General features: G+C 42.1%; 1 protein-coding gene and 1 pseudogene across 12 annotated transcripts in view; both read left to right on the forward strand.

The window, feature by feature from the left end:
• Positions 1-297: 297 nt before the first annotated feature.
• Positions 298-13,343, forward strand: part of CASK (calcium/calmodulin dependent serine protein kinase) — a 359,502-nt gene continuing 346,456 nt past the window's right edge. For 6 of the 12 annotated variants that reach the window (XM_073901907.1, XM_073901913.1, XM_073901917.1 and 3 more), the window contains exon 1: positions 299-1,016. In XM_073901907.1, the coding sequence (XP_073758008.1) occupies positions 958-1,016 (59 nt within the window). In that variant the 5' untranslated portion in view covers positions 299-957. Of the gene's footprint in view, positions 1,017-13,343 lie in introns of all 12 variants that reach the window. The other 6 variants (XM_073901914.1, XM_073901911.1, XM_073901910.1 and 3 more) reach the window with 3 other exon arrangements.
• LOC112813003 (U6 spliceosomal RNA) lies at positions 4,479-4,574 on the forward strand (annotated as a pseudogene).

Genomic DNA, 13,343 nt, shown 5'->3' on the forward strand with positions numbered 1-13,343 from the left:
TTGTCCCAGGGCCCCTTCCGCAGCTCGGTCGCGGAGGCGACGACCCGACCGGCCCCCGCCTGAGCAGCTGCAGCCCGCGCGCCCCTCTGGCCGACCCCCCCACCCCTTCTAGATCCCCGACGCCCGCCCGTTCGCCGTGACGTGGCCCGCGGCGCGCGCATGCGCCGCTCAGCCAGGTTCCCAGTCCCTCGGCCACCGCCTCCCGACGGGCTGGAGTGGGCGGGGCCTGTGGTTCTGGAAGCCGCGCGGCCGTAGAGGGAGGAGGGCGTGTGTGCGCGAGGCGGGTGCGCGGGGCTCGCGAGCTCGTCGGCGGCTGGGGCGGAGGAGGAGGAGCTGAAGGCGGCGGCCGCGACTCCCGCCCGCACAGACAGCCAGTCCCGCGAAGCCCCCTCCCACTCTCAGGCGGGCGGCGGCGGCGGCGGGAGGAGGAGAAGGAGGAGGGAGCGTCTCTGCCGCCGCCTCCTGGTCCCCAGCGCTGATCTGCCGCCGCCACCTCCCTCCGCGGCGATCCTCCCTCCATGGTCCTGCCGCGGCCCCCCTTGTAGCCTGAGCTGCCCCGCGCCGCGCCGGAGCCAGCCTCGGAAGAGGGAGCGGTCGCGGCCTCGCGGCCCGCGCGGGCTGACGAGAGGAGAGCGCGGCGCCGCGCCGTCCCCGAGGATCCGCACGCCGGGCAGCGCGGCCCGAGCAGCGCGAGGAGCAGCGGGCGGGCGGGCGGCGCCGGGCCCGGGCCGCCCTCGCTCCCGCGCCCCGGCCCCGCCGCCCGCGCCGGGGCGGTCGCCCGCAGAGGAAAGCGCCGCAGTCTCCGGGCCTCGGCAGCCCCACTCGGGCGTCCTCAGCACCGAGGGCTCGCGGGTCCTGAGGGGAGGAGGCGAGCCAGGGGCCGGGCACTGAGCTCTTTGGCGCCCCCACCCCCGATTTCGGAGCCCTCCACGCTGCGGCCGCTGTCCCCTCCGGACCATGGCCGACGACGACGTGCTGTTCGAGGATGTGTACGAGCTCTGCGAGGTGATCGGCAAGTGAGTCCCCACGCGAGGGAGCGGGAGTGTGGAAAAATGCATTTCAGTGATGCCCGGGTCCTCCCGCACCGGCACCCGCTCTGGGCCTGCCCCCTGCCCTCCCTTCCCCTCCGCCTCCCTCGTCCTCCTCACCCGGGCGTATTTATAGACGTGTACCTGGACCTCCTGCCGGGCGAGGATCCGGGGGGTTCTCAGCGATCCGTGGAAGCCACCGAGCCGAGGTCGGCCACCCCACGAGGCGTGGGGCCGGCCGAAATCCGCTGTCTGCATTTTATCTGACGGTTGCCCAGGGACGTGGCAGACCCGATTTTATAGTTGCTTCCTGGGAACAGTTGGGGTTATTGTTACCTTGCGTGTACCACAGACCATTAACGAAAAGAGCAGCTTGCATTTTCCTTTGCTTGCATGGAGCGATAGAGAGAGAACGTCCAGGGTTTTTAATTGTGGGGTGTGTGTCTATTGTGCAGGATATTAGATAGATGCCTTTGTGTTCACCCCATGCACGGATTGGAGGGGGTCATTTTCAGACGGGGTGCGTTCGGTTTCAGCAAATTCCTCACCTGGTGTTGACCAGCGTGGAAAGAGTTGGGGGTATCCGAATTTTTAATGCCTCGTTATGCAATGACTGTTAAATCAGTGTTCGAGGCTTCCCTCGACTGTTGTTGGGATGGTGGTGGTTCGTGTGGTAGAGCCGTCTGCTTTGAGTCACCGGGCTGGTCTAGAATATAGAACTGACAGTCCAAATGCTCATCCTTTCATCTGTGTTGTATAATTACACTAGGGAAAAGCAGGGAATCAGATTAATCACAGTGCTGATTGAGAATTAAATCTGCAGTTCCTCATCTAATTGTCCATTCCTTAAATCTGTTTTGAATAGTTTCCTTTTCATTCTTGTCAAACAGTATTCCAAGTGCACAATCCTGCTAATTTGCTTGTGAGGGAAAAGGCTGGCGATCGGAAGTTGATTTCCTAGTTAGGCGTGTATTCTGTGCCTTTAGAAGTTGAGGAGATAAGATTTAAGAGCAATTTTTGCTGCTTTATTAAGGATCGCTAGGTAGCTACCATTGAAATATTTTACCTCTTTTTGGAAGCGGTGCTTTATTGTCTATTTTAAGGTCCGCAGTTGGGAAATGAAACCAAGACCTTAGAGCAGTTGGCTGTATCCCTTTTAAGTTGTCTGCAGTACTGGATTTCAATTTGTTTAAGTGCTGATAACTCATTTTTTTCCTTCTATGCTGAGGTATTACCGTGTTGCCTCACTTGGTGAAATTATGGGTAGAGCTTGCTACACACTTTGCTCAGACCCAATTGATACAAGGACATGTTACTCCTTGCCCCTATTGTTACATGACCAGCCTGTCTAGGAGAGGAAGGATATCCAAATGTGCCCTGTAAAGTGCTTGTGGAAGTGCTCTAGAGCAGCGATGTCCAAAGATATATAATGCAAGACATACGTGTAATTTTTCTATACACAAATTTTATATATGCAAATTTTGTAATGGCCACATTAAAAAATTAGACGCAAATAGGTGCAATCAATTTTAATAAAATATTTTATTTAACACACTAGATCCAAACTATTAGCATTGCAACACATAATCAGTGCAGAAATTATTAATGAGGTATTTTACATCCTTTCTTTTTGTACTCAGTCTTTGAAATCCAGTGTGTATTTTACACTAACAACACATCTCAACTGACACTAAGCTAAATTTTCACCGGAAATACTTGATCTGTATTTAGGTTTCATAACCTTTGCATTTGCAAAAGTAGATTCACACTCCCAAGTTTTCCCAAACGTATCTAAAAGTTTTCTAATAACCTAATCGATACTTCTTTCTAAATTTAAATTTTGATTAATTAAAATTAAATAAAATTGGAAATTCAGTTTCTCAGTTGGACTAGCCACATTTCAAGTGCTCCACAACCATATGTGGATAGCACTGTTCTGTAGAGACAAACATGCTTAAAAAAAAATCTCCTTGGTTTCTTCATTCTTAGCACCCGGTGAAGGTAAATTAGGGTTTCCCAAAAGCTCCCAAATGATTGTGTGTGTGGGTGAATTATACTTGTTGTGTCTTAGTTATATTTGCTTTAAATGAGCCAGCAAAGTCATAATTGGAAAATGTGAAATTAAAGTGTTAATTATATCGTGATGACGGAATATAGCCATCATTGGATCAATGTTAGTAACCAGTTCTGATTCCTTAAGGTCTGATAGAGTGATGATATGATCTCTTTGGATATCAAAACGAAGTGGTCAGCATCACATTAGCACAGTGTTCTGCTGGCTTGTAATTGATAGAATGTTTTCAGGAAACACCTCTGGTAGAACTAAATTCATCTTTTCTGTCGCTTCAGAGCTGCAAAAGGAGGGAGAGCAAGCTGATTCTGAGGTGATGGGTACCCTATGGCTTCCTTAACTATTGTGAACATGAAATCTCATTCATACCCTACAAAATCTGACTTGGTCAGTGCCATTTATAATGTGTCATTTCGTGAAATAATGAATTCAAGGTAGCCTTCATGGTAAAGAATGTAATGATAGTGGTCCTCACCCTGTGTAAAGGTTGAAGGTTTCTCCGGTAAATTGTCTCAGCATATATTGATCTGGAAATTGAAATTCACTTGAGATTTTCTTGCAGGGACCTTGACAGCATACATTTTAACTTAGCATTTGTTCAACTGTAGCTTTAAACAGAAAGGCCTTGAAGATGTTCACTTGTACTGGAAACCTTTTCGTTGATTTCTATCCAAGTTCTCTAGAATTGTGATTTTCTTGTATACCAAATTAGTATCACAAATTGTTTTTGACCCTTAGGTGTTAATAGGCTTAAATTTCCACTGAGGTACTTCAAAACGGATTTCAGTTTTCAAGATCATTTGACCACCCACTCGCTCCCCTACCTCACTGCTTATCGACTCACTCATTCATCCAGTGTCTGCGAGGGTATCATGAGCCTGATTCATTAGGAATATTGGGAAGATGCCATTTCATTAAAAAAAAAAAAAACCTCTTTCCCCGTGTTTCTTATTTTTGAAAATCTTAACAAAAGCACCTTTGAATGCCCATTGTTTCCATAACATTTTCCTGTGTCACATCTTTCAAGTGACTGAAACAAATCGCCAATGATGGGACCTTATCCTAGTCCCAAAACTTCTCATCCTCTCAAATGTAGCAATTGGGAAAGAAAGATTTTATGCAAATGCAGGAAATTGGCTTATTTTTATGCCGTGATCATTTACTGTATCTTTTGCTTTAGAGGTAAGTGTACAATCAGTAATATTACATGAAGGCAATTTTAAAGATGATTCATCCAAATTAAAGCTTAGAAATGCCTACCTTCATGGTACAGGAGTGTCTGTGAAAGAAAATAGCAAAAGGCACACCGTTTTCACCTTGTATGGGCTGCCTATTTGCCCTGGTATTTAGGATTCTTAGTAACCTGTAACTTCTGACTTTCCTGCTTTGGTAGGACATAACACTAAATTTGGAATGATGCAGCATGACCCCTGCTCAAGGATGACATGCAAGTTTGTGAGGCATGCTGAATTTGCTTGTACCTTGAGAGCACTTACCATATTTAATTACAGTTTCTTATTCACGAGTTTCTCTACCTAGCGAACAGGAAGCTTCTTGAGGGCAGGGAACATATATATATATATCTTTCTCCATTACTTAACACGGGGCCTGCGATGTAACGGTTGCTCATTAGCTATGGAATGAATTGAGTAGTTTTAATAAAATCTCATTAAAAGGCAAAAAGCATGTTTATCAACTTCAGAGCAATTATTGTCCCAAAAGGCTGTATTAGTTTGAAGCAGTGGCTCTCCACCTGGCTGCATATTAGAATCACCAGGGGAGCTTTTAAAAAATATCAATGCCGGGGCCCTGTGTCAGAGCAATAAAATCAGAATCTCTGGGAGTGGGTCCTGGACACTGGTATTTTTTGAAAGCTCTCTAAGTGTTTCTAATGTGCAGCTACGATTGAATCAGTGGTTTGAAACTTAGGTGATGTATGTAATATTTTGGGACTGGCTTTTCAGAGGCTTACAGGTTTTGAAAAGTAGAACAAATGCTTTTTGGGAGGTATTGAAGCCAAGAGACGAAAACGGGGATTTTATCTCCTCTATGCTGTGTCTCTGAGCCCTGGTGTGTCAGAATTTTGTTTCAGCCTGTGTGTGGCTTTGATTTCTTGGGTCTTTTAAGATTCACATTGATTTATGATGCTCGTCTGATGCTAACACAGTGACTGATGTTTGGAATAACATGGAACGAGGATTGCTTCAATTAGCAGTTGATGATGGCTGTCCACTACAACGACTTAATTTAATATTAAGAGATTTATCAGTTCAGTATGGATTGTGTTTGCACATATACTCTATTAAGCGTGTGGTTATGTTGCTTATATACTTCAAGTCCACACTTGCAATTCCATTAACACCGTTTACCAGAGAATTGAGTTAAATGCAGCCTTTATGTAAACACTGGATTAATCATTTGTAAAATATGTCACTTAACATGACGAAAAATTCAGCTTTACTCTTTTTACTAATCACCATGGCTTGCACATATATTGGTTCACCCACTGATTTGGATTTCCAGTACCACAGAGGGGAACGTTACAATACGTTGGAACATCTTTCTTGGAAATTGTATCTAGACATTGTAGGCAAATTAGTTTTTAGTGTCTGGAAAAGTATGAGCCCGAAGGAACCAGGAATTTACCAGAAATGCATAGATGTTTCATGAAAGAAGTACTTGATCAGGGTGACAGTCATGTAGCAAGGTAGAAGAAACACAGTAACCAGCTAGCCTGTTGGTGGCCCAGAAAGGTTCAAGCCAAGGGGGATTAGCTGCAGTTCCACAGAAGAAAAACCTGTTAAACACGGTGTGGAAGCCTGCACGTGGCGGGCCTTTTGGGGAGTAGGTAAGCGGTGTTGATTCCTGATGATGGAGTTGGCTTCTGGGACGATTTGGAGGGAACTGAGCTTTTCTGCATGTGCACGGCTTTCTCGGAGTCTTCCTCATGCCTGCTCTCCACAGACTGCCTTAGCACTTGGAGTTTCTGAAGTGTCGTTGGCCCGTTGTCTTTATAAAGAATTCCTGTGACTCCCTTGCATTCTGTGACTGTGACCTGCTTCTATGTCCTTGACGTGCACTTCGCCCCCCTCCATTTTCCCCCTTGAAGCTGCAACATTTCACCTGACAAACTACCTCTCATGTGCCTTAAATTGTGTTCCTGGATATTTCCTTTAAATTGAAAATTCTTTTACCGTCCCCAGCTGTAGCTCCACTCAACAAATTAAAGAAGCAAGTATGTCTTCCTTTTTGAGATTGTTCTTGAATTAGTGCATTTTTGTAAATGTTTTCACATTTTAAATTTGCCAAAAGCACTGTTTAAAAGAACTTTGACATAAGATTGTTTAAAGGTAAAAACAAAAATCTTTTTATCACTTAATTCTTACTTCATAAGGGGAATTGACATTTATGCCCTCTAATGTGAGGCACTTTACATGTATTATCTCCTCTAATTATACCTGTTTTTCAGAAAACACTGCGATTCAGAGAGGGGTAACTTGCCCAAGATCACATGGAATTGCAACTGGTTCCAAAGTCCATTCATTTCATGCCGCATTCTGCTGCCGATTCCAGTTGTTAAAAATGCTACATCGGGTTTCTTTAAAGTGAGGCCCATGCTTTCATTTTCAGAGCTTATTTACAGGAAATTTTAATTGTTCGACACCCTAGTTCTATTTTTCACCCCTTCATTAGAGGTTCCATACGACTATTCATTGTTTCACCCATTTCATTTTTCTTTTTGTCTTTCTCGTTAATGAGATATCCACGTTTGTCACCAAACTGATAAGTCTCTGCATTCTTTAGCCATGGAAATAATAGAATCTTGCCCATCCATCCAAAATACAATTTGTTTTGGAACTTTCTCTACGCCTTTTACTCTCCAGGTTTTTCCTTTCCATTCCCCTGCCCCAACAAACAGAATCGTTGATTAATGACTCCTAACTTGCCAAACCAGAAGTAATGAAGTGTCAGAGATAGGTGTCTGTTCGGAGTGGGGTGGGGTGGTTTCCACGGGTGGTTATTCCTATATCCTGTGCTAAAAATCCTGCAGTTGTTCTCACTGACTCTGAAAACCGTGTGCTGAACCGCAGCTGCTGAGTTGTAAGTGTCTCGGCTGTCAGCCAGCACTGCACACCTAAATAGGCAAGTGACTGAGTTACTGCTGCAGAGCAGGTCCCTGACCCCAGCCAACGAGCTGATGGGGTGTGCAGCTCTAGCATTTTGGGTTTTATTTTTTAGTTGCAACTGGCGGTGCAGATTCTAAAACCACCAGATATGGCTCTGAATTCATGCAACAGGGTTCAAGGTGCGACAGGACCTGCTCTCTTCTTTCTCTCCTGGGGCCACCCAGTGTCTTGGTATCCCCACTTTGAACTGAGTGCAATGTAATTACCCTCATGGCCATTATGGTATTCTGGTATGACTGGTCATAGAGCCGAGTCAGTATAGGGAGAGTCTCCCTTCGTCCACACCAGGAAGATTTCGTGTCTGAAGCTAGTTTGGCTTAAAGGAAGTTAATATCTATTTGCAATGTTGATATTTAATAATTTTCTATTACTTTCTTTATAAATTGACTAGTCTTTACAAAATAAATTATAAAATTAATTTTAAGATCTAGACGGTACAGAGGTAAATGCGTCTCTCTCTCCGTTCTCCCACCATCCATGGCCCTATTCTCCAGAGGTAACCGTTGTCCAGTTCTTGTGCATCTTTCTGGAAGGTCTTTGTCTAAAAAACAGAATGGGATATTTGTACACTGCTGAAATATTAATTTTTCATTGAAAAACACTGTCTCTGATGACCTTTCCATATCCATCTATGTCTCTGTCAAACTCTGTCTCCTCTTAAACCGCTGCCCAGTATTCCATGGTATGGATTGGTTATTGTAGCTTTGAGTTGAGTGCAAGCCATTTGTAAGCAGACATCACTGGAAATGCTGAACTGGAGTTCGGGTGAGAGGTCTGGAATGACAGTGAAGGTGTAGGAAGTGAAACTGAGTGAATGAGTTCTTGACAAGTGACTAAGCTGGAGAGCTGTGGTTTGCTGTGTAATGCACTGAGCTAGAAAAGTCAGGATAGCTGGATGTCACAGAAGTTTTAAAGTGGGGAGGATCAATAATGTAAAATGCCAACACACTGTGATGGACGATCAAAAAAAAAAGTCTTATTTATAGCAGAGAGGCAATTTAAAACATCTATCAAAATGAATATAATGTTAAATATCAATTCATGGTGTGACTGAAAAGCAAGGTTCTGTGCATGTTGGCAATGCAGTATTTCTCTGTGAATCCATCTCAACAGCATATTTAGGGTAAAAAAAAAAGGAGCTGGTTTCTTTTTCATTATAATTGTGTTTTGTAGATTCTGATGGCTGGCTTTTAGGTAAAACCATTTGGTTTTCCTAAGATTAGGTGTTTTTCATTCCTCAGCTTGGTGCCTAACTTTCAATTAATCGGAAGCCTTTAATGAAATGACATGGTAAATTTTACATTTACTTTAAGTTCTTGATATTAGTCAAACCATTCTTATTTTCTTAAATCCCTTCCCCACAGGGAACTGCATACTTCCTTGTCTCAAGGTTTTGGGTCCCCTTGGGGACCCACTCTCCAATTAACTTTGTTCATTGGCTTTTTGTAGTTGTGCACACCCATTCACAATAAGAAATGATTACTTTATTGTACTTAGCCAATTTTTTGGTATGTAAGTGCACATTATTTCATTTTAACATCCGTGTTCAATCACTGAGCTGTTGCTCATTATTTTTTCCAGTCTTTCTTCTTTCTTTCTTTTTTTTTTTTTTAAAGATTTTGTTTATTTATTTGACAGAGACACAGCGAGAGAGGGAACACAAGCTGGGGGAGTGGGAGAGGGAGAAGCAGGCTTCCCGCGGAGCAGGGAGCCCAATATAGGTCTCAACCCCAGGACCCTGGGATCATGACCTGAGCTGAAGGCAGACACTTAACGACTGAGCCACCCAGGCTCCAAGTCTTTATTTCTTTTAATACACATTTTTTTTTGCTTTGTTACCATTCTTTTGAATATTTGAATCATTTACAGTTTGGAATGGTGACTGTGTTCTCTCTCTGTGTAGTTTAATAATATCCAAACTCTGCTATGTCGAGTCTGTATTTCAGGCTTTTAATTGTAACCCCAAGTTTAGAGTATCTTGATATATTTAAATCTAAGATAGAAATATAACTGCCTAGCTATATGCAGATTCTGATGTTTTATTAAAATACTCTTGATGTTATTAATGCAATTACGAGGTCTCTAGCCCTGCTAAGATGGGCAGGTTACCATTATACCACTGCTGTTTTATGGAATCTAATTTGTGTTTTTAGGAAACATCATAGATTTTCAGCCTTTCTGCTTACCCTTGGTATGTACTTTCCCCCAGACATATGGATCGACATTGTTTTGTAGCTTGTGAGGCAGCCCCCTAAGATGTGATCTGGTAGCCTTTGGGCACAGTGTGGCCATTTTCTTCTTCTTTATAGAAAGAATGATAGCCACTTCACAAGCTATTTGCATGGATTAGTGATTGCAAAGTGCAGCATAAGTATTTTTTATTTCTAGAATGTCTCTGAGATACTCAAATTACTTTTGGCAGCTATATGGATAAGTTTCAACAATTTCCAAATGTGCACTTTCTCAGTGCTAAACACAGGCTCTATTACATAAATAATATGGTGAAATGAACATTCTTTCCTATCATGTGGGTAAAATTGTTAGTGGTGCTAACAGTTTCTTCATTTGTTCATTTATGCGTTCATTTCTAGCTGTGTGGCCCTGGCCAAGTTAGTTAACCTCTCTGAGTCTGTTTCTTTATCTGTAAAATGAGGATGATAGTATATGCCTTGCAGGATTGTTGTGAGGATTAAATAACATGATCTGTGTAAAATGACTAAAGGTAGTTGTTATTTTAATTGCCGTTATCATTTTTTAAAATATTTTTAATGTATTTTTAAGTGAACTCTACCCCCAACGTTGGGCTCAAACTCACGACCCTGAGATCAAGTGTCGGGTGCTCCACTGACTGAGCCAGCCAGGCGCCCGTTATTCACCAAATGCTTGAGTTCTATGGCCTCAAGGAGCTCTCTGTCAATGGGAGAAGTTGACAGATTGTTTAAATCTTATGTAACTAGACATTACCTCCTGTTAAAGCCAGGGTTGCATCTGACTTGTTGTTAACCTAGTATCCTTCGTGTAACTCGGTAACTGACACACAGTAAGTACTCAGTTGTTGTTGAAGGAGTGTTAAGTAAGCAGTCCAGACTGTGACCTCCTAGTCGTAAAAGGAAGTTGGGGAAATCTTTACAGAGGAGGTCAGGCTTGAATGATTTGTTAGTCTTCTTCTTGGGGAACTCATGTCATCTTTTTATGCCTGTTTCCTCATTTAGAAAACAGAGTAGAGGAATACAGGTCGGGAAAGTTAAATCTTATGAAGCTTAAAAAATGTTTATCCTATTTTTTAAATAACGAACCTTATTTTTTAGAGCAATTTTGGGTTCACAGCTCCTATTTTAGTTTAGTGACACAGATAACATATATAAGAAATTCAAACAATAAGCATAAAATTAAAGTTTTTAGGGATAACGTTAGGAATTTTTTTCTCTTCTTTTGGTTCTCAAATTCTATAGCTTGAGTGTTCATTATGTGCTGGACACAGTGTTAAATTGTTTATATTTTTCTAATTTAATCTTGGCCACCAGCCTTCCCTTTGAGGCAATCACCCTCTCCCCTTTAACCGATGAGGAAGCTGAGCAAGATCAGTAACTTGCCCTGGGCAAAGTGTCAATAATACTAAGCTGCAGCATGGGGATTCACACCTGGTTATATATGACCCATCTAGGCGCCTGCTCTTCAGTACTGTTTTACTGCTTGTCATTTAGTGTGAACAGAGGTTGTCTTTTCAGGGCTAGTCCTAAATATAAGACTCTAACAGTCTGATTTTAGATGGTCCAGCAGGTTAATAGAATGCATTTTTTTGGTAACAACTTTATTGAGATGTGATTCACAAACCATACAATTCACCAATGTAAAGTGTACAATTCAGTGGGATTTAGTATATTCACAGAGTTGTGCAACCGTCACAAGAAATTTCCAAACATTTTCATCACCCCAAAAAGAAACCCTGTATATGTTAGCTCTCAACCCCATCTTTCCCTAACCCTAAGTAACAACCGATCTACCTTCTATCTCTACAGATGTGTCTGTTCTGGACATTGCATATAAATGGAATCATACCATATGTGGTCTTTTGCGACTACTTCTTTGAGCGTAATGTTTTCAAAGTTTATCCAAGTTGTAGATGTTTTGGTACTTCATCTTTAAGGCCCAGTAATATTCCGTTGTGTGGATATACCGCATTTTGCTGCTCCATTCATCAGTTGATGGGCCATTTGGGTGGTTTTCATCCTTTGGCTATCATAAATAATCCTGTGGACATTGACCTACAAGTTTTTGTGTGGACATACATTTTTATTTCTCTTGGGTATATATGTAGGAGTAGAATTGCTGGGTCAAATGGTAACTCTGTGTTTAACATTTTGAGGAACTGCCAGACTATTTCCCAAAGCTCTCGTGCCATTTTACATTCCCACCAACAGTGTATGAGGGTTAGAATGCTTTTAATCAGGTGAGTAGTATCAGAGTTTGCCTATAGAATCTGTTCAATACACTGTAATATAAATAAAAGTAAATTTTATGGGTTATTAGTTAACCTTTTATCTCATGGACCTGTTTATACTGATTTTCATCAGTTTTAGATATTGTATACCAAGGGTTGGCAAACTCTCTGTAAACTACCAGATAGTAAATATTTTAGGCTTTGTGAGCCATACAGCATCTGTCACAGCTACTCAACTCTACCATTGTAGCGTGAAGACAGCCATACCAAAACAAATGAGTGTGGCTGTATTCCAATAAAACTTTATCTACAAAAATAGGTGGTTAGATTTAGCTCTCAGGCTGTAATTTGCTGTTCCTGTTGTAGATTAAAAATGAAACTGGAGCTTACTGTCCAGTTCCTATTGTTTACCATCAAGGTTGGGATATTCTTCAAGTGGTCTGAGTAGCCTCATAATGAGTAGGTTGTTTCTGAAAAACGTAGACACTGAGGCCAGTTCACTGAACTGTTTTCACCGTTACATGGGGAAATGCTATACATTTAGTTTTTTGTGGGTTTTAAATGTATTTTTATTATTTTTTTTTACTGCTTTTGGATTTTTTCAATCCTAGGTTAAAGGGAAGAAACCCATCAAAATTTTTTTAAGATTGTCTCACCAGAAGCAATATAAATGTGGAGTTCCTAAAAAAAAAAAAAAATGATTTCCTTCATGCTGGCTTATTGCCTAGAGAGTGGATGAAAATCGAGTTGAGAATGTACTAGAAATTTTCAGAATATGAAAGATTATTTAAAATACTAGCTTTAATAAAGTTAGGGGAAAAATCACTAGCTTTAGCTAGAGATTTATCTATCCCTAATTGGAGAGTTGTGATGTGCCATCTCTGTATATTTTATTTTTTATTTTTTAAAGATTTTATTTGTTTGAGAGAGAGAATGAGAGATAGCACGAGAGGGAAGAAGGTCAGAGGGAGAAGCAGACTCCCTGCTGAGCAGGGAGCCCGATGCGGGACTCAATCCCGGGACTCCAGGATCATAACCTGAGCCGAAGGCAGTCGCTTAACCAACTGAGCCACCCAGGTGCCCCATCTCTGTATATTTTAGGACTTCTCAAAGCGCCCCTGATAGAGTCCCTGTTTGGGATTAGGGTGTGTGTGCGTGTGTGTGTGTGTGTGTGTGTGATGTAAACAAAACTTCTTCAGGTTCTATTTTGTGTTTGAAACCCATTTTACTCAGTATATTTTGTGGTAGTAGACCTACACTACTTAGAGTGCTTTGTGGCTTAAAAAAAACCCTGTCACTGCCTGTTATGTACGTAGGAAAGATAGTGTTGAGCTTAGAGCTTTTTGTAATTTGTTTGCAAGACTGTTCTAGATTATAATTTTGCAGTGTTGTGAAAAGCTCCAAAGACTATGTTAAAAGAGGGAATTTTGTATCACAGCTTTTGTCTTCTCATTTGGGCATTTGACAGATGAATTAATTGTTCATAATGTGAAATTTCAGAAACGAGACAACAAAAATCCAAGAGTATATATTTAGGAAATAGCCATATGCAGGATTTGTGAATATTATAATGTTCTTTTATGTAACTTCCCCAAATTTTATTATGGTAGCAGTGT

The sequence above is a fragment of the Callorhinus ursinus genome, unplaced genomic scaffold (assembly GCF_003265705.2).
Source record: "Callorhinus ursinus isolate GAN/ISIS: 27379988/994484 unplaced genomic scaffold, GSC_fseal_2.0 scaffold16, whole genome shotgun sequence".
Classification (NCBI taxonomy): Eukaryota; Metazoa; Chordata; class Mammalia; order Carnivora; family Otariidae; genus Callorhinus; species Callorhinus ursinus.